Source organism: Cucurbita maxima, unplaced genomic scaffold, assembly GCF_002738345.1.
Source record: "Cucurbita maxima cultivar Rimu unplaced genomic scaffold, Cmax_1.0 Cma_Scf00021, whole genome shotgun sequence".
Taxonomy (NCBI): Eukaryota; Viridiplantae; Streptophyta; class Magnoliopsida; order Cucurbitales; family Cucurbitaceae; genus Cucurbita; species Cucurbita maxima.
In genome coordinates, this window is record NW_019272037.1 from 2,690,572 (window position 1) to 2,711,899 (window position 21,328).

The 21,328-nt window shown below is 36.6% G+C and overlaps 6 protein-coding genes across 6 annotated transcripts; 2 read left to right on the forward strand and 4 right to left on the reverse strand.

Moving 5' to 3' along the window:
• Nucleotides 1–84: 84 nt before the first annotated feature.
• Nucleotides 85–1,539, reverse strand: LOC111495391. Its single transcript, XM_023145410.1, has one exon. It carries the CDS (start codon nucleotides 1,326–1,328, stop codon nucleotides 366–368), a length of 963 nt encoding a protein of 320 aa, XP_023001178.1. The 5' UTR covers nucleotides 1,329–1,539; the 3' UTR covers nucleotides 85–365.
• A 689-nt stretch (nucleotides 1,540–2,228) lies between these two features.
• LOC111495282 (caffeoylshikimate esterase-like) lies at nucleotides 2,229–3,808 on the reverse strand. Its single transcript, XM_023145252.1, has 7 exons — nucleotides 3,723–3,808; nucleotides 3,445–3,571; nucleotides 3,230–3,376; nucleotides 3,000–3,130; nucleotides 2,787–2,924; nucleotides 2,618–2,716; nucleotides 2,229–2,547 (listed from the first exon to the last, which is right to left on the reverse strand). The coding sequence occupies exons 2-7, from the start codon at nucleotides 3,560–3,562 to the stop codon at nucleotides 2,275–2,277; spliced, it is 906 nt and encodes a 301-aa protein (XP_023001020.1). The 5' UTR covers nucleotides 3,563–3,571; nucleotides 3,723–3,808; the 3' UTR covers nucleotides 2,229–2,274.
• A 1,088-nt stretch (nucleotides 3,809–4,896) lies between these two features.
• Nucleotides 4,897–9,132, forward strand: LOC111495330 (probable serine/threonine-protein kinase WNK3). The gene is made up of 8 exons (XM_023145307.1): nucleotides 4,897–5,166; nucleotides 5,354–5,391; nucleotides 5,568–5,795; nucleotides 5,878–6,101; nucleotides 6,216–6,373; nucleotides 7,197–7,380; nucleotides 7,467–7,592; nucleotides 7,701–9,132. The coding sequence occupies exons 1-8, from the start codon at nucleotides 5,080–5,082 to the stop codon at nucleotides 8,423–8,425; spliced, it is 1,770 nt and encodes a 589-aa protein (XP_023001075.1). The 5' UTR covers nucleotides 4,897–5,079; the 3' UTR covers nucleotides 8,426–9,132.
• A 365-nt stretch (nucleotides 9,133–9,497) lies between these two features.
• Nucleotides 9,498–11,929, reverse strand: LOC111495331 (protein DEHYDRATION-INDUCED 19 homolog 6-like). Its single transcript, XM_023145308.1, has 5 exons — nucleotides 11,427–11,929; nucleotides 11,048–11,190; nucleotides 10,802–10,879; nucleotides 10,518–10,720; nucleotides 9,498–9,892 (listed from the first exon to the last, which is right to left on the reverse strand). Exons 1-5 carry the CDS (start codon nucleotides 11,503–11,505, stop codon nucleotides 9,796–9,798), a joined length of 600 nt encoding a protein of 199 aa, XP_023001076.1. The 5' UTR covers nucleotides 11,506–11,929; the 3' UTR covers nucleotides 9,498–9,795.
• A 2,711-nt stretch (nucleotides 11,930–14,640) lies between these two features.
• On the reverse strand, nucleotides 14,641–19,170 carry LOC111495092 (pachytene checkpoint protein 2 homolog). The gene is made up of 14 exons (XM_023144963.1): nucleotides 18,826–19,170; nucleotides 18,640–18,703; nucleotides 18,357–18,463; nucleotides 17,975–18,042; nucleotides 17,577–17,680; nucleotides 17,392–17,496; nucleotides 16,649–16,738; nucleotides 16,486–16,561; nucleotides 16,263–16,332; nucleotides 16,106–16,176; nucleotides 15,823–15,913; nucleotides 15,282–15,409; nucleotides 15,041–15,169; nucleotides 14,641–14,958 (listed from the first exon to the last, which is right to left on the reverse strand). The coding sequence occupies exons 1-14, from the start codon at nucleotides 18,950–18,952 to the stop codon at nucleotides 14,818–14,820; spliced, it is 1,371 nt and encodes a 456-aa protein (XP_023000731.1). The 5' UTR covers nucleotides 18,953–19,170; the 3' UTR covers nucleotides 14,641–14,817.
• A 1,651-nt stretch (nucleotides 19,171–20,821) lies between these two features.
• LOC111495727 lies at nucleotides 20,822–21,214 on the forward strand. Its single transcript, XM_023145886.1, has one exon. It carries the CDS (start codon nucleotides 20,822–20,824, stop codon nucleotides 21,212–21,214), a length of 393 nt encoding a protein of 130 aa, XP_023001654.1.
• The last annotated feature ends 114 nt before the right edge of the window (nucleotides 21,215–21,328 follow it).

Consider the following 21,328-nt stretch of genomic DNA (forward strand, 5'->3'; position numbering starts at 1 on the left):
AAGAAGATAAAACGATAACCCCACTGGCTCTACAAAGAGTAAGGCAATGTTGCAATCATCAATCCCATTTGAGACATAATCATGTGAAAGCTTGAACAACGAACACATAACAACAGGATCAGAACTTTCCCATCAACATATAAGTAATCCATGGCAGTGTGCAGTAAAATCCCACCACCAATTCAAAGACAAGGACTTGAATGATCCTTAGAAATTATTCAGGATCAAATACAAGTAATATTAGGTATAAAATCAGGCGACAAATTAGACAACAGATTGTTTAAATACTCTTCTTTTTACAACATATCATTCCATATCCCCTAAAAGGCTAAAACATTAGATAACAGATTGTCTTTTCCCCTACCTCATGCATCTAAATTTTCCATTTGAATGCTACTTTTGAGAGGTACATACTCACCAAGATATCCACCCAAATGGTCATGTAAGGCGAGCTTATCAATTCCCTGATGGTGAAAGCTCTTGCAGACATAGTAAAACACACTCTGAACCAACAATCCCACCAAGTTCACAATCACCAAAACGCCAACCAGAAAGCCACCAACGATAATCCTCATAAAAACCCCATGTCCATCATCACCGTGAACGACCACAGCCCCAAATATGACATTAATTGTAGCGCAGATGGCCAAATACGCAAATACAAGCACCGCCGCAAAACGGGTTTTGCCCATAAGCAATTCGTAGCTCTTTTTCATGGCGGCAAATCCATAAATCGGTTCAAGCACCGACACGACGCTAGCCAAATGCCATAAGGCGGTGATGTAAACATGTACAACTAGAAACAGGATGAAGATTACAACAACAGAGAAGAAGAACAAAATGTAATTCTGGGTGTCAATTGCAAGGATAAGGAGTATCAAGAAGACGAAAAAGATGAAGTTATAGATAATCATGAGGAGAGAAACCCAGAGGAAAGTGACGAAAAGGCGCTTGAAAACCTTGGGAATGGCGAAGATAGTTGAGGAATAGGAAACGGACTTGGAAGTATAGAGGGAAGCGACGGTGAAGACGACGGCGGCGGTGGAGAGAAGAGAAAAAGCGAAGAGGAAAATAAGGTAGCAGAATTGGAAGGTAAGGAGCTCGGTCCATCGATGGCGGGTCTGAACGGGGTCGGAAAAAGGGTTTTGGAGCTGGACGAGAAGTGGGTGGGTGAAGAGGGAGTGGGCTAAAATGGCGAAAGAAAGGGGGAAGATGAAGGTAAGAGTTATGAGATAGAAGGTTTTGGGGGAGCGCTTCGGGATGAAGATTGATTCTCTGAGAATGTCGGGAATGGTCAAGAATTGAAGCTCTTCTGGAGCTAGATCCATGGCTTCTTTCAATGGGAAATCTTCGATTTCGAAATTGATATGTTTCGAGGAAGACGAGGAAGAGGGGTCTAATTCGAAAGAAAATTAGGTCAAATGGATAAGATCAGATCGGATATGGAAGAAGATCTTGAAACTTGCAGACAGAGAGGAAATTGGGGAAGACGGAGGTGGAGTCAACAGCGCGAAAAGTGACGATGCCCACCGCCACGATCCCATTTTATTATTATTTTTTTATTTAATTATATGATATAAATTAAAATCTGATATATTTACACATCAAAATTAAATTCAGCCTTTTACAAAAATGAGACTATAAATTAATTATATTCCAACATAAATTTTAGTAACCATGAATTACATTTTTGGTAAATGAATTTGAATTTAATTGGTATCTGAAATTGGAAATTGGTTTCTAATATTCAATGAATAATAAAGATTCTTAGTTGACCTAATTGAATGATATAATATTTTATATATTTTTATCTAAATTTTGTTTCCATGCATTTTTTAAACGAGTATGCCTTATATTTTATTTTTTATACTCAAAATATAAATTAAATTAAGTTTATTGTATTTAAAATTTTATAAGAAATTTCAAATAAAATTTAGTGAAAAAAACAAACCAATTTGCAACTAATAAGGACAGATCCAATCAACAGTGACAAATCTGATTCGAATGAGCTGAGTTGTGAGATCTCTCATTAATTCAAGAAGAAAATGAAGCATTAGTTATAATGGGCCGTTACATTCTATCCACTCGTCATCAATGGTCGAATGTGACATATTGAAGGGTGGCACCGAACAGGATCCGATCGACAGTGACAAATAGTTGGTTATTATTGTTTCCACAGTTGGAATTTATGAGGAAAAATTATGGAATATCAGTTTCTATGAACCTTGCTTTATTGAAGAGTACAACACATTGAGTTCTTACAAATATCATATTTTATTTGGTTTGAAGATCATCAGATTCTGTCTTGAGCTGTTTCTCAATCCTTGAATTTCCCAAACCACATCTTTCTTCCAACCAACCAATTATGTCAGCAAACACAACATCAATGTTTTCAACTGTCTCTCCATACAGCAATCCATGCCACATCTCTGGATATGTCTTCAAGCTCTTGTCCCAGCTCGACGCCTTCTCAAGGAGTTGCTTGCTCACCGATATATCGGTCACTCGATCCGCCTCCCCGTGGAGGATTATGAACGGTAACGAAACCTATAAACTACCATTGAACTCAAAAAATCGAAAAAGACTAATTCATTCAAACGGCGAAGAAATAGCAAACCTCTTCGAGTCGTTTCTCGAGATCTAAACTGATCCTTAGAAGTTCATTTCCAGTGTTCAAACGAGGCCTCCCTTTGAAACAATAAGGATTATTTCTGACCTGTTAATTTTATTATCATTAATATAAACAGTTTTATATTGTAAAAACAGAGGAGATTAATAATTATTACCTGATGTCTAATCTCAGGAACCTTGAAAGCCACATCAATGATATCTTGGGTTGGAATTATCTTCCATGTGGGTATCACTTTACAAAGCTTTGTCAGTATATTTACAACAACTGGCTTTGGTTTAACATCCTCTGCAATCTGCCAAAAACAGGGGAATTTTTTGAGCTTCAAATTTTAAACTCATTCAAAAACAGAGCCAAAAAATGGACATACTTTACACATTGGTGCAACCAAGACAGCACCATCCCAATAATCTGGCTTCTTTCTGTGCAATAACAGAGCCACTGCCCCTCCCATTGACTCCCCTAATAGATACCTTCTTTTGCCCATGTTCTCTTTCCTTTCTGGGTATTAAAAAACAAAGTTTTTAACGAAGACCCATGTAAAAATTTTCACTTAAAACCCATAAAAATTGAATCTTTTGCATTGGGAAGATAAGATACCAGAAATGGCTGTGAAGTGATTGGAGCAATCCTCCACCACATGATCAAAGCTTGTAATATAGCCTTGCAGCCCATCTGATTTCCCATGGCCTTCGTAATCAATCCCATAAACCGCAAACCCTGCCCTTGCAAGCCGAATTGCAGAGCCTATAAACCAAATCAATTATAATTTGATCTTAGGAATATAATGTTTCAGGTGGTGGAAGGGTGTTTACTGTTCATGGTGATGCTGCATTCCATCGCGTACCCATGGCAGATAAAGATCAAGCCCTTTGGTTCCTTATCCTTTGGAAGCCATTCGCACGTGAAAAGCTTCAACCCACATGAGTTCATTATAAACCCCTACAATGCAAAACACGGAGTTGGATATTAACTAATTTAGAGAACGATTCATAGATTTATAAGTAAAGAATACTGTCTATCTAAGATATTCAAGCCAAAGTTACTGGAACTTATACTCAAACTGGACAATATTAAGGGCGGGCGGGCTAACCTCTTGATACACGAGCCCATCATGTGTTCGAGCGGCCTGCAACACATTAAAAAACGAGTTAGAAAGAGAACGAGATAGAACAGAGAAGAAGAGAGAGAAAGAGACCATGGAGGAGGATTTATCTTAGCAGAAAAACGAAGAAGATTGGATATTTGTGAAGCCCCACTTGTAAGCTTTAAGGGCTTCGAGGATTGGAACAGCGCAGGCGACTGCCTGTGCATGTCGAGTAGCCTCGTTGGACTTTCTAATTTTATCACCACGGCTTAGCCATTCATTTCCTTGTCAACTTTCTAAATAAGGCGAAATTGCCCGTAAAGATTTTAGCTCTTTCTGGGATAATTTTGTTTCAAATCACTTTCCGTTACAATCATTTGATAAGATATTGTTTAATTATTAAATATTTATTAGAATTTTATTTTTTCATGATTTCGTCATTAGTACTAATTACTTTGGCATTAAACGTAGTTAATTAAATGTAATTAAGAAGATTAGGGAAGTTTAACATTTTGATTCAAAGACTAACTGATGAGCACGTTTATTTGAGATGTCAATAAAAAATGTTTTTTATTTTTTATTTTTTATTTATTTATAGATATTTTAGTGTTTGATTGTAATTTTAAACAATGTTTTAAATAATTAAATACATTTTCCAGAAATGTCAATGCTTATGTAATAACTATTTTTAGTTAAAATTATTCAAACTATGTCAGGGAATAATTTTATAAATTTAGTTATATATTTATTAAAATTATATTTTATATAATCATTTTAATATTTGAATATACCATATCCTACTCTAATTATAAATATTTTTTATATATTTTTTAACAAATTTATTTAGAGATATATTTGATTTTTAGAAATTAAAATAAAATAAAATAAAACTAATTTTTATATTTGTTTTAATAAAATTATTTAGATATATATATATATATTTAAAATAATAGAGATAAAATTAGAAACATTTTAAATAATTTACATTTTTCACACACTATTTTGTTAATTGAATATTAATTGTAAACTGTAATTAAATATTTAACTTATTTTAATTTGAGAAAAATCAACAAATAAAAAATCGAAATTGGATTGGGCAGTGTCTGTCACCGTCAGTCACAGTCGGTTAATTTGGCTCCAATCCATAAGCGCCTCTTTGGCGACTTTTTGCAAGCTTCTATCAAATGATAAAAAGATCAGCATGATTTTTTTTTTTGGTTTTGTTCGAATCTGGAGAAAGTTTGGCTGTTATTGCTCTAATCGACATTGGGTATTGTTTGGGGTTTTGTTGACGTTGTGTTGTATTGAAATTTTTGAATAATCGGTGGAGGGACTTGTGTTCTTCGATTGATCCGAGACGAGAATGTCTCAGGATTTGTCATTGGATCAAGACCTGGAAGAATCTGATCCCGAGTTCGTGGAGATTGATCCTACCGGTCGATATGGACGGGTAAATACTCATACAGCTTGTTCGATTTTGCATTCTAGTTGACATTTTCGATTCATACTACTTTGATTGGTTCTTGCTCATCCTTTTTCTGATTGATTGGAGGCTCGTGCATGCTTATGTGGGATTGAACTTATATTTACAATATTTACTGTTTGATCACATCTTCTAATCTTTGGCTGTTTTGCAGTATAAGGAAGTTTTAGGAAAAGGGGCATTCAAAAGGGTGTATCCTTCTTTGTTTTGATGTTATTGGTTGTGATACAATCAAAATTGAAATTTCTTGTGTTTTCCATTTTATACTGATTCTACCAAAGAAATTAAAATGTGTGTATCTGTCTGCTGCATTTGAGATGAAATTATTATGGTAAATTGTGTGTTCTTCATCAAAATGTGGTATATAGATATCGGGCTTTTGATGAGTTGGAAGGAATTGAAGTAGCTTGGAATCAGATTAAGGTAACAGATTTATTGAGGAACTCTGATGATTTGGAGCGACTATATTCAGAAGTTCATTTGCTTAAGACATTGAAGCACAAGAACATAATCAAATTTTACAGTTCATGGGTTGATACGAAGAATGAAAACATCAACTTCATTACAGAGATATTCACTTCAGGGACACTGCGACAGTAAGCCCTGTACCCTGGGCTCTTCAGAATTTGTTTTTCTTCTTTAACTATAATACTTGACATATATTTTGAATATGTGTAGATATAGAAAGAAGCACAAGCATGTTGATTTGAGAGCACTGAAAAAATGGTCGAGGCAGATATTAGAGGGCCTTCTGTATCTTCATAGTCATGACCCTCCAGTTATACATAGAGATTTAAAATGTGACAATATCTTTGTCAATGGCAACCAAGGTGAGGTGAAAATCGGTGACTTAGGACTTGCTGCCATTCTTCAGCAAGCTCGTTCAGCTCATAGTGTCATTGGTGAGAATTCTAAACTTAAATAAGCAATCGAAATTACTTAATATGAAAGTTAAGTACACATTTTTGGTGTAGTGAAGCGAGTAAAAGAACTTATTTGTGATTTAATGATTTTAGGAACTCCCGAGTTTATGGCTCCAGAGTTTTACGAGGAGGAATACAATGAACTTGTGGATATTTATGCCTTTGGCATGTGTTTGCTTGAGCTTGTAACCTTTGAATATCCATATGTTGAATGTGCCAATGCTGCTCAAATATATAAGAAGGTCACATCAGTAAGGGCTCCTGGATCTTTTTTTTTTTTTTACTTATGTATTCCATGTTGTACCCACCATGAAGATCACTCTTTGATAAAGTATGGATACGATATGCATAACGCTGCATTGTAGGTTCTATTAGGACTCATACACCATATAATATAGGAAATAGTATTGCGTTTAATCGTGTACATTGTTCAACTCAATTTTTTCTATGTTTAGCGTTATACATATGATTTACCTTCACACTTGTAATGTGGTGACTGTAAAAGAGAGCTCATAATCAGTCACTTTTAAGATTTGATTCAGTTGCGGAAACTTATAGTTTATGATAAAGAAGCAATATAACCTTCTTGTCTATTCAATCTTTGACGATTGAGCCATTCGTTTTTTATACATGGTCTTCCATGGAGCCTTGGTTTCTAGTGGACTTTTCTAGCATCTAAACAAAGAGCTCTACGTGTGTTTCCATGTGATCTGTTATTTTGTGCAAGCTTTTTCTTTCTTTTCTTTTTCCCCGCTTCATTTTTAGAATGAACCACTCATTGTTTAAAGTCTGGTCCTAAATTTTAGCGGTCAACCTGCAGCATTGAAAATTTAGAACATTCTAACAAATAAATGGGGATTATGGATGTAGTTTATGTTGGTAATGGTAAATATTTGAAGTCCTAAATGTAAAAAAAGTTGTCTACAATTCAAATACGTCTTAACCTTTTAAGTAAAATATTTTATGTCCAGATTTAGATCGGTTCTTTCTTAACCTTGCTTTTTTGCAGCTTCTTTAGACAGAAATATTCCTTGTGAAGGTTGTAAGGAATTACTATTTTCCTTTTGTTCTTAGGGGATTAAACCAGCTTCATTGGCAAAAGTCACCAATTTAGGAGTTAAAGCATTTATAGAAAAATGTATTGCAAATGTCTCTACTCGCTTGCCTGCAAAAGATCTTTTAATGGATCCATTTCTCCAAGCAGATGATGACCATGAAAGTATACCTCGTAATTTACAATCAAAGATACTTCATACAGGTAAGGTTAAAAAAGTACTTCTCCTTCGATAGAAACTTTGGGATTGTAACATATTGTTATTTTATTGCATGATATCATTACTGAAGGAAAAAAAGAGCAGATTGATTTTGTCGATGATACTTCTGCTGAGACTTGTAGAGATTTTAGTATGCATGGTCAAAGAAAAGATGTTAACAAGATATTTCTCAAACTACGAATTGCAGATTCCATGGGTAAAATTCATATTTGTTGTCATTTCTTTGTTTTTCTAGATTCTTTAGGAGAAAATCTACTCTACTGGAATTGTCAGTATTTATTGACAATTTTTTCAATTACTATAGGTAATTTTCGCAATATCCATTTCCCATTTGATACTGAAGCTGACACAACAGTTTCTGTTGCTAGTGAAATGGTTGAGGAGTTGGACCTTTCTGATCAAGATGTCTCTACAATTTCTGAAATGATTGAAACAGAAATTCGATCCTACATTCCAGATTGGACATCAGTTGAGAATTCTGTGGATAATGTAGGAGTTGATGTTGCAATTTCTGATAGCTCGACATCTGAAACAAAGAATGTTTCCTCTCCATTGTCTATTGAATCTAATAATCTTGCTTTAGAGGTATTGCCTTCAGGTCGCAAGTATTGGTCGGACTCTCCAAAAGGTATTGGTGGGTGCTCTCCTATTAAGCCAGGTCCTTCAAACTTGTCTCTTACCTCAGATCAGAATGTTGAATCCTCTAGCAGCCACATACTTGGGAATAATCTTGATCATTCTGCAATAATTAAGGGACTGGAAAGTGAACTTTTGTCAGAGGGTGATATTCATGATAGCTCTGAGGCACATCTTTTAGAAGAGAACTGTTCTGATGAATCAGTTGACCTCAAAATAATGGCTGAGAAACTTAAAAATCTGTTGACACAACAACAAAAGGAATTAGATGAACTAAAGAGAGAGCACAAATTAGTTGTTTCAGAACTTCTCACTGAACTAACACCTGAATCTTGTCAGAAGGTTTTAGGGATGTGTAAGCTAAAGCGTTCTGATTTTGCGTTTGATCTCTGAAATGCATTGCAAATTCAAGCTTAAGATTATGCTACTGTGTCCAGAATGTAACGGTATCTCATTGCTCTCAAATGTAAATCAGTTTACACAAATTCTCGTGTGGTGAAGATTAGTTTCTAATTTTCAAATTAGCTTTTTCTACCTTCGAAGTTGGAAGATGAATCTTCTAGTCAATTGATCCAGTTATGAGGCATGGGGAAGCATGATGCTGAAAGATGTTAGAGAGGTTGACCAACGAATTGCGAAGCTGTAAACATCAACTGGTTAAACTAGCATCACTCCCTGGTATGTCTCAGACATCCCTCATGAAGCAATTTGTGCACAAAATGCATAAAGATCTGCCACCAATGTTCTCTTTTTTTTAGTATAGAATAGGTTGGACACTATTCTATTATGTATTGTGATGGTGATATTGCAAATGCTGGAAATTGTTTAGAAGATATTGAGCCAAGAGAGAAGGAAAGACGCTACACACTGAATTTTCATTAGTATTCTAAATAACACTCTTAACTTAGATAGTTGAAATTCTTTTAGATAGTTTTTTTGTACAGCGTGCCACATCCTTCTCTCCTAGTTTCTTCTTCGACAACAACTTTTCCGTGCTATGTTCTTGTTTCCTGGTCGATATAAGTTGATCAAATATTGTTTATTCTTTTGATTACTCATTTAAGTTCAATAAATGGTGTGATGAATGAGAATTACTGTCTTTTAATTGTAGCACGCTTGTTCTTCCACATTCTCCCTGGTTGAATTGTCCAATTGCTTGTTTCATTTTCCCTTGATATTGTGAGGCTTAAGAACAATTTCTCTTACAGGTTTCAGTTTTATTTTAATCAAAAGCATATATATATATATATAGACCTAAGATTTAGCTACATTGCCAGACAAAGGGCTAAAATTCTCTAGGTTTACTCATGATTATAAAGTACTCATCTAAGGATTTGCTGGAAATGATTCTACTCATGATTAGAAATAAGCACTCGTGTTGTGTCGAATATCACATTATAAAAAGTTTTGGATATGCTGGAAATGATTCTACTTTGATATATCCTACCTATAGTACACATCAAGATAGCTGTTGTAATAATATTCGTAAACTGCTGTTACTAGTTAAAGAAGTTCCACTTTCTACCAAGTTTGCAATGATACATCTACATATATACGTATATGTAAAACCCCAGCTTTTGCCACAATGTTGACAAGATGTATCAACAGGAAGATGAACACAAATGATACCTATGGCATAACTGATATCTGAAATATTTCCTATCAAAATCAAGCACCAGTGATGGAACACTACGCCGATCAATCGATACAACGATGAATATTAACTGCATCACCACTAAAGCAATCAGGGGAGATGAAGAGACCTAAAAAATGGTTGATGTGATTAATTGTTGTACAAAAGATGCTCTCTGATTCAACTCTTCACTGTTCTGGTTCCTTTCCAGCAAGTGTGACCTATTACTGCAAAACCCGAAAAGAAAATCGGAAGAACAACCATTAGTTAGTATGCTGAGCTATCACATCACCTAAAGCACAGTTGATAAGTGAGAATCGCGATGGTATGTATCAAAGAAGATTGTAATGGCAAACTATATGCTTGATAAGATGTTGCAAATATATTGGCTTAAGTTCGTATCAGTAGGATGTAAGTACTTCAAGAATTTCAATTTGTCCCATCAGTTTGTCAGGAATCTTCTTCTTTTGCTTTTGCTTTACTCTTCTTGGATCCTTACAAACCACTATTGGAAAAGTACACTGAAACCAGGAAAATGGCTTCTTCATCTCCCAAGTTAAATGGTGATCACAGTAAGTCTATCCATTTTGCAGGTTTAGCTTTTAGCAAAAGGCAGGCCAATAAAACTGAAAGTGTAAGTGTGAAATCCAACGTAGATAGGGAGGATAAGGAATCATTATTTATAAATGTGTGGAAACCTCTTCTTAGCCGACGCATTTTTAAAAACCTTGAGAGAAAGACCGAGAGGGAAAACTCAGAAGGACAATATCTGCTAGCGATGTGCTTGGGCCGTTACAGTAGGTTCATGGACATGATTTGTAGACTTCAAAAGATCTAGCAATCGAAACTTACCTTACAACATTAGCGGCAGTGACGGAGTCATCGTTTACTGAATCGTCGTCTCTCTCTACAGATTCAGGGTCTGAGAAAGGAATGCAGCAGATGAAGGGTAGAAGAGGGTCAGGTGCAGATCCATTCTTTTCCCTCCTGCCCTTTGTTGTCAGCTTCTTGGAACTAAATGCAGCAGATACAGGTTTCTCAGGTTTTCTCCTCCTCTGCAAAGATGGTAAACATTTTGCTTTAACCAATTATTCACTATTGCAGCCATGAAAGCAATGAGTTAGAACAGACAATACCTTTATTGAGCTTGAATGATGCGCTATAAAATGCCCAATTACATCTTTCCCCAGACTGGCTGCACATAGCGGACAAACCTGAGAGAAAGCAATGTCAAAGCTTTCGGTTTCACTTCATGGAACAGTTACATGATCAGTCAAATATACCAAGCAGCAAGCACAAAGTTATTATTACTCATACGTCACAAGAAGTAATCATTGAATGAAGAACAGAGCACAAAAAGGATATTAAAGGCATGTAATTACTGCATTTCTGAAGTCAAAGCAGTGCTCTTCTTGCAAATGGCTGCAAAGTACTTGAACTTCGATATCCATATAACAGTAAGGGCATGAAAAGTAAGCTCGCGTATCATCTTCTCCATCAGAGTCATCCAGAATTATATGGTTACCTATCCAAAGTACCATCAAAAAGCCATGAAATTCAAAAGAAACAGAGCTCAATTCACGCTAAAAACAGTGAAATCAGAACTCAGAATGTTAGTTTAAAGAGTAACCCCCTCCGCCGACCCCCAAATCTTCAATTTGGTTGCTAATCAAGAGTGGAAAACCGAACAGAGTAGGAAATAAAAGCAAAATCAAGAAACCCAGATGAGAAAATCACTCAAAAAGCTAAGAACACAAGTACCAGAAGGAAGCATGGCGGCTTGAACAGCAGAAAGTTGCTCAGTGCGATGAACCCTTGAGGCCCAAAAATTGAACTCCATAGCTATTACCTCTGGTTGATTCTGTGTTTCAGAGCAACTCGGAAGTCAGATTCTGAGACGACAAGTGTGTGAAATGAGCAATCAGGCAAATGGGTGTCGATAGCTTTGGGAAGAAGAAAGAAAGCTAGGAAGAAAAAACTATCCTTGTCATCAGCAGCCTGGGCCTGGTGGATGGGTTGTGAAGTGCGGTGTCTGCTTGTTCATATACTGACCCAATTCTCTCCAAAAGCCAAAAGCTTTCTGACACACAAAAGCTGGTTATCTATTGGGCGACACGTCGATTTTACCAAAAATTCTCACTTTTTTCCTCTCATTAATTAATCATCTTCACCTACAATCTGCCAAGAACTTAAGCAGCTTTAACCAAAAGCAGCCAACAAAAATCAAATTTTTTAAGAACGAGAAAAGTTAAAAGAATTAAGGTTTGGAAGAGACAACCTAACAGAGGCATGAGATTACAGCTCAGCAAAAGTTTTCTTTTTTTTTTTGTATAAAGCTTTTAAGAGTGAGTAATGAGTGACTTTGAGCATTGGGCTTCAGCTTTGGGGAGTGGATCTCACAAGCAAAAAACGACACAGTTTGGTGGGTCATTCTCTCTTTAAAAGCAAGTCGATATAATGTCTTCCATTTTGCTTCGACACATCCGCTAATGTTTTAATAATCAAAACTTTCTCCATTAAGAATTTGGACATATATTTTGCTTTTGTTTGAGGAACTCATTTTCTTATTCTTATGAACAAACAAATCCATTTTTGGATACATCTCATTTTCTAATTTTAAATGTTCTTATAATAGAGATATAGGAGCTATTAAGTAATGGTGGACAGTCTTGGCATCTGTCAAGCTGTTATTGGACAGAAGAACGTAGTGGACTCAAGTTGGCAAGGACCTTCCATTTATTTGTTCCCCAAAACATGGCTCCAAACTACCATTTGTGTTGTCTAATGTAGCCATGATTATGCTAATGAAAAGGGAAACTTAGGGATCTTCAAGGCAGAAAAAGCAAGCTCCTTGCCAACTGAAAGCAAATGTTCGTACCGGCTTGCACGTACCTTGTCTAATCTTACAAGACAATCTCCCAACTCTATAATATTTAGATGCCTAAAAAACTCAAAGTATATCCCACGTAAGTAGACGATCGAACTCATTTCTTTTTAACTAGTTGGTATAACACTTAATTGAGCTCTACCTTAATTCATGATAATTTGCAAGTACAAATATTACATATTTCAACCAGGACAAGTATCGTTAAAACTGTAGCTACAGTGCCTAGCAATATTATATAATATTACTCCACTGAACTGTTCATGATTACCCCACTTGAACTGTTCATGAGACTGACTTTTCTAATATAGGCTGAGGTTGGTCAATGGTCTCAGAAAAAAGAACTGAGTATGTTTTGTTTTGTTACCTCACAGCCTCTCTCTCAGCTGATCTCTGTAAAAAACCTGAACTTTTGTACAGTCAAATTGTAAGACTTCTTTTTAAGAAGCTAAACTTGCTGATACCTGAACCTGATCAGATCCCTGGTGAGAGACTTCTTTTTCAGTACACATTTGTTTTCTGATCAATGGAACTTTTAAATAAATGGGTAAAAACTCATAAATAGTAATATTTTCTACAGCTGCATAAATTACAGATACATATCAGTGTTAAACAACACTAATATTGTATAGTGATTCTTATTAGGTACAATTTATAGAGACAATAATGCAAGATCTATGGTTCAGTTTCATTACGAGCTATAAATAAGAACATAACCACACTTGGCAAACTATTATATCTTATATTTCATGAAAGAGAAAAAAGAACAACAAAATCAAAACTAGCTTCACATGAGAACTTCTAGCTTGATTGAATTATATTCTCTGAAGTTCAAAATGACTCCAACACAATAGATAAGAATTACACTTCACAATCATGGGAAAGAAGAAGCATCCATACTAACAAAGAAAAGAAAGCAATGGGAGTGGGGTTATGAAAACAGAAGAGACTGAGAGGGAAGAAGAAGAAGAAGAAGAAGAAGAAGAAGCTGAGAGAGATGAGATGGTTAAATGCAATAAAGGGTATAGGAAAACCAATCAGCTGCAAATGCAGACATGCATGCAGAGAAATTACATTTAATACCTAATAATATATAGATATATATTCTACTACAGATCTGATAACAGATCATAATTGGTAGAAAGAACGAAAGAGAGTAGAAACTCAAGTATGCATGCTTTGAAGAAGACAAATGAAAGAACTCTTCAAGAATCGGACCTGGACGCTGGATTCCCCTTTGCTAAGTATGAGATCATCAAAGAACTCCTACAACACTTAGCTTACAAAGACGTCTACATTTTCGAACAATGGGAACCTCCAAAACAAAGCTTACCATTTCAGTAGACCGCAAGAAAACCCTCTCTGGGTTCTCTATTGCAGCAAGAACGTTCCTTGGCTTCCTCCTTGAACTGTTGTTGAAAGCAAGAAACATGGCGAGATAGCAGACAGAAGAAGCAGGCATTCTGTAAGAGAGAAAAAGAGTTAGTTCTTCAGGTGCATATAATTCTCCACTAGAACAAGGAACATTGATATTATCAGCCTGCCATGGGAACACGCACACAGTGGAGTCTCTAAGATCTTTATATTCACGCATGCATGTTTCCCTTTAATGTACAGTGGAAGGTCACGTTTTCACAGGTAAAGAAGAAAAGGGAAGAGAGAGAGTAAGTGTGTTTTATGGAGGGTCCAGTTTAGCAAAGCATGATACCTCAAAGCTGGGCTTTCTGTTAAAGACGACCCTTCATAAAGGGGTCTTTATCTAAGTAATTTAAAATTTTGGCTCCTCTTTCTTTTCCCTTTTGGTCGGTTGTGCCAAAGTGAACCCAATTTTTTTTTGGGCTCTCCTCTCACATGTTCTGGCTTTCCTGCTTTTTCCTGCAAGTTTCCACCTAATGGTCCATGTATTTAACTGATCATACAGACTAATAAATAGAACAAAATGAAGCCTATGCTCTAAAATATGGATAAAACTTTAATCATATCACTTGCATATATATCTATGCCCATATTAAAAGTTGATTTCGTGGGGTTTAAGGGTTATTGAGAGAATGAAAGTACTAAAAAACAATAGGGAAATCTACAATGCGACAGTTACAGAGAGTCCTCATAACTTTATAAGCAATGGATTCAACTAAAAATGAGTATTTTAGTAGGCTTTTCAAGTAGCGTCAGCTTCTACAACTGATTTCCATATTTAGATCTGTATATGTAAATGTTATCAGCACAACATTAATTACAAGCACAAGAAGCTTCTTGACAATAACACGTTCATTCGGGTAACTCTGCTCGGTCTCTCACAGCCGTTTCCAACATGGTGAGCAAGAACTTTGAAGGGTCGCCAGTACATGGATTGGCTAGAGTCGCATGAGCTAAGAACGGGAGTTTTCTTAAAAAACGTCCACTAGTACCCTGTGAACAGAAAAAACAAAATAATTCAAGGGTCATTCAAGGACTCGTAATCAATTAGCACTCAAAGATTTCTGTCACAGACCTCGCATGCTTCAGCAACCTCGAGCAATAGTTTGCAGATGTGAAGTGGTACATCAACCTTCTTGGTCTCTCGAATGCTTATTTTCTCTTTCAAACCAGCATAGTTAAGAAGCATAGCGTGGTCAAAACCCTAAGAAATTTAGAAATGATGAGAATTACGAATGCCTATGTACTCTATTTCAACCAGAATCCAAGGTACCCAAAAGTAATGCTAAAGCTGCAATTATTAGATGTTTATGGACCTCAACCGTTGTCAAAATTCCAGTGCGTAGAAGCTCTTGCAAGCATGACCTTAGAATTTCATAACGTGCTTGAAGAGTTGGTGGACCTACATATGCTTTGATATCTGCACGGTCTACAAATGCAATATCTGCAATCCAGATTTTGGTTAATTCAAGTATTAAGATTTTAAGTAGAAGAAAATGGAAATTGAAAGTTAGAGAAGAAAACGAGCGGGAATTGGAAGATTTGGAGAGGGCCTAAACACTTGGGGATTGTTTTTTATCTTTGCTCAAGAAAGAATGAAACTCCATAAGATTATACAACCCATAAACATCCTGATCAAACTTATACTGAGAATCAGAAACTGCAGCTTCTAGAGTATAGAAATTGGAAGAATTTCACTATTTTTTTAATAACAAGTTGCACTCAGACGAGTATTCCAACTACCAACTTCCGAAGACAGTCCATAAAAGGGTGCAATCCAACTAGTAATTACACTACCAAAAACGTTTATTTTGCAAAGATAAATATTTACATGACATCACTTGATTATTAACTCACCAATAGCTGCTGTTATATTGGAAGTTGTCAGAATCACCACATTTGGTGACGATTTCAACTTGTCTATCTGTGTAAGTAGCGCATTGACAACCTGTAATATTACAGTTCAGAGTTTTATAAGCATCAGCTGAGTTTCAAAACTACTTGCCTAAACAATTTATAAAAACATATTCTCTCGGCTTTCTTCTTTCTTCTTTCTTCTTTCTTCGTTCTTTCTTTCTTTTGGTCAGAGAGGGTGATTAAGGGAGAAAAGAGAGGGACCATACAAAAGGCAATAGCATACCCTAATGGAATCTGAAGGTTCTGAACCAGACAAAGCAGCCTTTCTAGCAGCAGCTAAGCTTTCCACTTCATCTACAGACAGCAAAATATAGAAATACTGATGATGGTGTAGAAGAAGGACAAGCATGAAATTAACAACCTTCTAAAGTATGTCTCACCAATCAAAACAAATACCAGATTGTCTTCTTCCTCTATCATCTCTTGAATCTTCTGGAATAGCTTTGCAACCTATTAAGGAAAACATGTATTCTTGAATACGATAGAGCCATAATGCCCGACAAATGGAAGTGTTCGCTGGGTCAAATTTAAAACAGTATCCAACTAGAATGAAATGAAAATTATTTAAGGATGCAGGTCATCTAATAATGAAAAAAGCCATACCAGCTTGCCACTTTCAGAAAACCATTTGCTGAACAGTGAATGTGCATTAACTTCAATTAGTACGCTGTGTGGATATCTGAATATAATGGAAAATGGAACTAATAAATAATAAGGGTCATTAATAATATGGAATACATACTGAAGCAGTAATCGACCAACAAACCTTGACAGATATCTTATCGACAGTTTTTGAGCCAGTGCTTTGCATAAAGACGTCTTACCAGTCCCTGGAGGTCCATGTAATAGGACAATCCTGTGCACACGTAAACAGACGAGAATTATATATTAAACTCCTCGATCTATAGGTCTTCTACAAGCTTTTCCATCGTGTAAAACATGGCAAAGCATCATTGAAGGCACGGTAGCGCTTTTAAAATCCTGGAAGGCTAGATGGCAACATCAATAGATGAAGTTCATGATTTTCACACAATTTTGAGTCTAGATTAGGATTTTGGCGGGCCATTTCTATTTACATAGAGATGTCCTTTCTTTGGAGGATTCATTCTAAAGTGTAAAAATTGTACCGAAAAGGTCGAGAATACAAAATGAGAGTCGGCTTATCAGCCAGTAAATACACGCAACAAATTTAGTAAATATATATGGTGCCAAGGATAATGGTTTTCTGTTATTAGCTTTCTTTTTTTACTTTACTAAGTCAATGTGTGTCAACTAAACATTATCCTTGGCACCATATATATTTACTAAATTTGTTGCGTGTATTTACTGGCTGATAAGCCGACTCTCATTTTGTATTCTCGACCTTTTCGGTACAATTTTTACACTTTAGAATGAATCCTCCAAAGAAATGAATGGATTCCAAGACACTAGGAATGGATAATGTTTTATATCCTCCCTTGTACATTTTGAAAACCATCCTAATGATCAAACAGAAAAGACTTTCCTTACCGATTCCAAGACACTAGGAATGGATCGACACCCTTCTCTGTGAATAACAAAGCACTAGCAGCATATCGCAGAAGCCTTTGCTTGAGACCAGACTCAAAAATTAAACTGCAGGTGAATTTGAAAATGTTACTTCGTCAAAAGGAAGCCTGGGTATCAATGAGGAAAGAAAACTAGAGACAGCTTACCTTTCCCATATGCCGTCAAACTCCTTGGCAGGAAGTATCCATTCATTAAAACTAGAAATCTGTCCTTCCCCACCAAGTTCCTCGCAGGGTCCTTCTTCACTTAGCTGACAAGCAATACACAAATACTATACATCAATCTAACCGCACGAAGAGAAAGTAAAGTCCCGACATAAAGGAAATGAAGAATGTAATAATAAATAAAGGCCAAGAATGCAGAATAGTATTACAATCGTGTATTGTGAATAATAAAGCTTTCTAATTTGATGAGATAAAATTTGAAAGGAACAAATGCGGTCACTTGTGCACCAAAAACAGTTAAGAGTTCATAAAAGTTGAACGAACGCAGTGAAAATATCATCCATCGAGTGAGTACCGAAGAAGGCATGAGTGAACTTCACCTGAAAGACATGAACGACAGGTTTGACTTGCCAGAATAAGAGGATATCATGGTTTTGCACACCGTCGTCTACCAAAAACATAAATCCAGAATCATAACCAGAATAATGAAAATCCACCTTTTTCTATTAATCTATACCCGCTGACGTTACTTAAAGGAAGAATCACACTCTCTGCTAAGAAAAATTCCATTTTCCGAGCACTTTAAGCCCTTGGCCCACAGGCGGAGGAATTACTTTGTAAGCTAATTCTTCCAGAACTTCTAGAAACTATATAACTGACAAAATTAACATAATTTCTAGAGAATTCAAGTCACTATTTCCATTACCCATTCCATACCCTCTAGATTCTCTATGCCTAAACAATGCTAAACTGAAAGAATACCAGAGTCGCAAATTCGGATTCCTTGCACGTTTTCCGCGAGAAAAGCGTCATCGAGCGGCACTGGAATGGGCCCATCAACATAGCTTAAACTTCTCTTCTCAAGCATTCTGTAAATTAAAACACACAAAATTGACCATGAGTTCCTCATCTTCGAGCAATGTGAATTGACTTGAGCGCACTTCAAGTTTAAGAAATTCCAGAGAAACAAATGAACCAAAAATCTAATCTCCCTAACCAAATCATCATATATCAGAAAGCTTAATACATATTTCCAGTAGCATACCTCTCAACGGCCATCCGGACATCTTCAATCCGTGCTGTGCTGGAGGATTTCAAACACACCTCGACTAAAATAATAACACAACATTATAAAAAAAATAAAAAGTAGGAAACATCTCAAAGCTCGGAAATTGAAAACATATACAAAAATATCTGAGACGATAAGGCACAAAAATAATAAGAGAAGAACCTGAAACCAGAATTTTGTCTTCATTTACTATAGAAGAAGCAGTTGACTCGGAGATGATGCCATTTGATTCAGGCACCTGCGCATCTAAGGGAGGGTTTGGGAGAGAAATCTCCATAGGAGCACTCATCTTTTTCACTGGAAGGGATGGAGAGGGTTTGAGAAAAGTTGAAGATTCGTAAGACGCGGTGAAATGTATAACATGGAACCGAAATAGCGCGGAGGAGTAGAGATCGGCGGCCAAACCTACCGGAAGAAAGCAGAGAAAATGGGAGTATTGGCTCTGGAAAATAGGCGGGAAAATACAAAACGGAGAGAAATCTCTCCGTTCGAATAAGGAAATTAAATTAAATCTCTCAATAATATGGATACGTGCCCTAATTGGCTAAATTGTTTGAATTTTTTATTTATAAGAAAACCATTTAATTTTTTTACTTAAATTTAAAATAATCTAGTTGTAATAAAATTTGAAATCACATGTTTTAGTATTTTTAAAACTTTAATAAATCTTAAAATATTATAAAATATATTACATAAATATTAAAATTTTCAAACGGAAGCTAAAAAGGATGTGTCGTTAAGTTAAGCATCATGGAAAAACCAGCTCACTGAGCTGAGCCGAGATCACTAACTAATACTAATAGAATAGAAAAGAGTTGTCTTTTCTGTATACTTTCCCCGGTTCCGTTGCTACCGCGGGCTTTACGCAATCAATCGGATCATATAGATATCCCTTCAACACAACATAGGGCATCGAAAGGATCTCGAAAATCCACCAAAGCACAAAAGCCAGAATCTTTCAGAAAATGGATTACTAGCAATTGAATTATCTCCACGGGCTAAAAGATTCTGGTTTAAGCACGTGGACACTCTTGAGCTATCGAAATTGTTCTGTGAAACTCATTTCATATTTGGTATTTATTCGTCAATAATTTTTTATTTTTCGTTCAATAAAAAGTAAAAATAAGAAAAAATCAAAATATGGAAGTCCAAGTTCTAAATTATTAGAAGATGAAAACGTAGAAACAAAATATGAGGCTGTGATTGGGGCAGGAGATGAACATAGCTCCCATTCACCAACTTAATTTAGAACGCCCAATACAAAACTCACAAACAAAGAAAACACCATGAACATGAAACCAGTGGTTGAAGACGACGACGTTCGTCTCGAAAACCTCAAGGCGGTGGTGCAGGCATGGCAGAGTCACACTGGGAACCTGTGTTTCCCAACCGAATAATGCTCTGAACAAGCTCAGAAGGCACAAAGATAACTGCAGACTTTGAAGCGATGTCAAGGAGGATCTTCGAACAAAACTCAGGTAAGGGCTCCGGCAGAGATTTCAAAACCAAGGGTGAAATCGAAGGGGTAGAACTTCCAGTGTATGATATCGAGTGACTCTAGCAGTGACGCGCCTTACCGTTTCTCCATATTTAACCTGTACGGAAAGAAATGTGAGGGGAACAAGTCATAAGCATGCTGATTCCATTAAATCAAGACGAGAATTCCAACCTGAAACACCATATAAGTATACGCCATGGCTTCAGAAACCTAGCAGAACGAGCGTCGCAGAGGGGTGGGTCAAAAAAATGGGAACAGAGAAATATGAAATTTGTTTGTGCTCTTGATTTAATAGGGCGTGTTTGGCTTATCGGCCAAGAAACTTTTCGACTTCTTCTCGTGGTTTCTTCAGTGAAGGTAACACTTCAAATCGGTTTTGGTTAATGGCGGACCATAGAGCTTTCATTGAACCCTAAACCCTTCATTGAAGCCTCTTTCTCGCCAGTTCTCAAAGAGCCTCCTCTGAGGAGAGAGGATAACTAATTGGGTGACCCATTATTATGCTGAAAATGAAAATGTAGGGTCCACAGCGTAAAGTACCCAAGATCCCTCTCGGAGAACCCAGATATGAGGCTGTGATTGGGGCACGAGATGATCATGGTCCCCATTCACTCCCTTAATTTACAACGTCCAATACAAAGCCCACAAACAAAGAACACCATGAAGAACAAAGCAGTGGTTGAAGACGAGGATGGTCATCTCGAAATCCTCAAGGCGGTGGCGCAGGCCTGGCAGAGTCACACCGGTACTTCAAAGCCTGCAAGTGAATTCGACGCCCATCGCCGCAATTGCAGAGCCAATCCATCTCGGTTCAAGCTTGAAGCGATACGAAGCCGGTCTTCCGTCGCCGGCATGAGGAGATGGGACTTCGGACAGTCGCTGTGGGATTCGTACGAGATTGTGGCGGTTTCGAAGAAGCTGGAGGCGGGGTTGGTGCTCGACGGCGACGGGTTTCGAGAGGCTGATGGCGGTGGGCGGAATCAGAGGAAACAGCGAGAGAGTTGTAATAGTTTGAGAAATTTGTTCAATAGAACTTCGAGGAGATTCAATTAGCCATTATTCGAAGTTCCAACACCGAGGAACCGATGAATGAAATCTCAACTTCTTGATAATCATTTTGAGTGGTTGAGTTCAGATTTTTTAAGATTTTGAATTTGTGGCTGATCT

What these genes read in the sequence shown, in the direction of transcription:
- LOC111495391 (XM_023145410.1), bottom strand. Translation starts at nt 1,328, where the DNA reads ATGGATCTAGCTCCAGAAGAGCTTCAATTCTTGACCATTCCCGACATT.
- LOC111495282 (XM_023145252.1), bottom strand. Translation starts at nt 3,562, where the DNA reads ATGAACTCATGTGGGTTGAAGCTTTTCACGTGCGAATGGCTTCCAAAG. An exon ending in ATGCAGCATCACCATGAACA is followed by an intron (nt 3,377 to 3,444) that starts GTAAACACCCTT and finishes TTTGGTTTATAG; the next exon opens with GCTCTGCAATTCGGCTTGCA. An exon ending in TCGAGAAACGACTCGAAGAG is followed by an intron (nt 2,548 to 2,617) that starts GTTTGCTATTTC and finishes GGTAGTTTATAG; the next exon opens with GTTTCGTTACCGTTCATAAT.
- LOC111495092 (XM_023144963.1), bottom strand. Translation starts at nt 18,952, where the DNA reads ATGAGTGCTCCTATGGAGATTTCTCTCCCAAACCCTCCCTTAGATGCG. An exon ending in TTTCTGAAAGTGGCAAGCTG is followed by an intron (nt 16,333 to 16,485) that starts GTATGGCTTTTT and finishes TTTCCTTAATAG; the next exon opens with GTTGCAAAGCTATTCCAGAA. An exon ending in AACCTTCAGATTCCATTAGG is followed by an intron (nt 15,914 to 16,105) that starts GTATGCTATTGC and finishes GTAATATTACAG; the next exon opens with GTTGTCAATGCGCTACTTAC.
- LOC111495331 (XM_023145308.1), bottom strand. Translation starts at nt 11,505, where the DNA reads ATGGAGTTCAATTTTTGGGCCTCAAGGGTTCATCGCACTGAGCAACTT. An exon ending in ATCATTCAAGCTCAATAAAG is followed by an intron (nt 10,721 to 10,801) that starts GTATTGTCTGTT and finishes CCATCTTTGCAG; the next exon opens with AGGAGGAGAAAACCTGAGAA. An exon ending in ACTGCCGCTAATGTTGTAAG is followed by an intron (nt 9,893 to 10,517) that starts GTAAGTTTCGAT and finishes CGGGTTTTGCAG; the next exon opens with TAATAGGTCACACTTGCTGG.
- LOC111495727 (XM_023145886.1), top strand. Translation starts at nt 20,822, where the DNA reads ATGAAGAACAAAGCAGTGGTTGAAGACGAGGATGGTCATCTCGAAATC.
- LOC111495330 (XM_023145307.1), top strand. Translation starts at nt 5,080, where the DNA reads ATGTCTCAGGATTTGTCATTGGATCAAGACCTGGAAGAATCTGATCCC. An exon ending in TTCAGCTCATAGTGTCATTG is followed by an intron (nt 6,102 to 6,215) that starts GTGAGAATTCTA and finishes TAATGATTTTAG; the next exon opens with GAACTCCCGAGTTTATGGCT. An exon ending in ACGAATTGCAGATTCCATGG is followed by an intron (nt 7,593 to 7,700) that starts GTAAAATTCATA and finishes CAATTACTATAG; the next exon opens with GTAATTTTCGCAATATCCAT.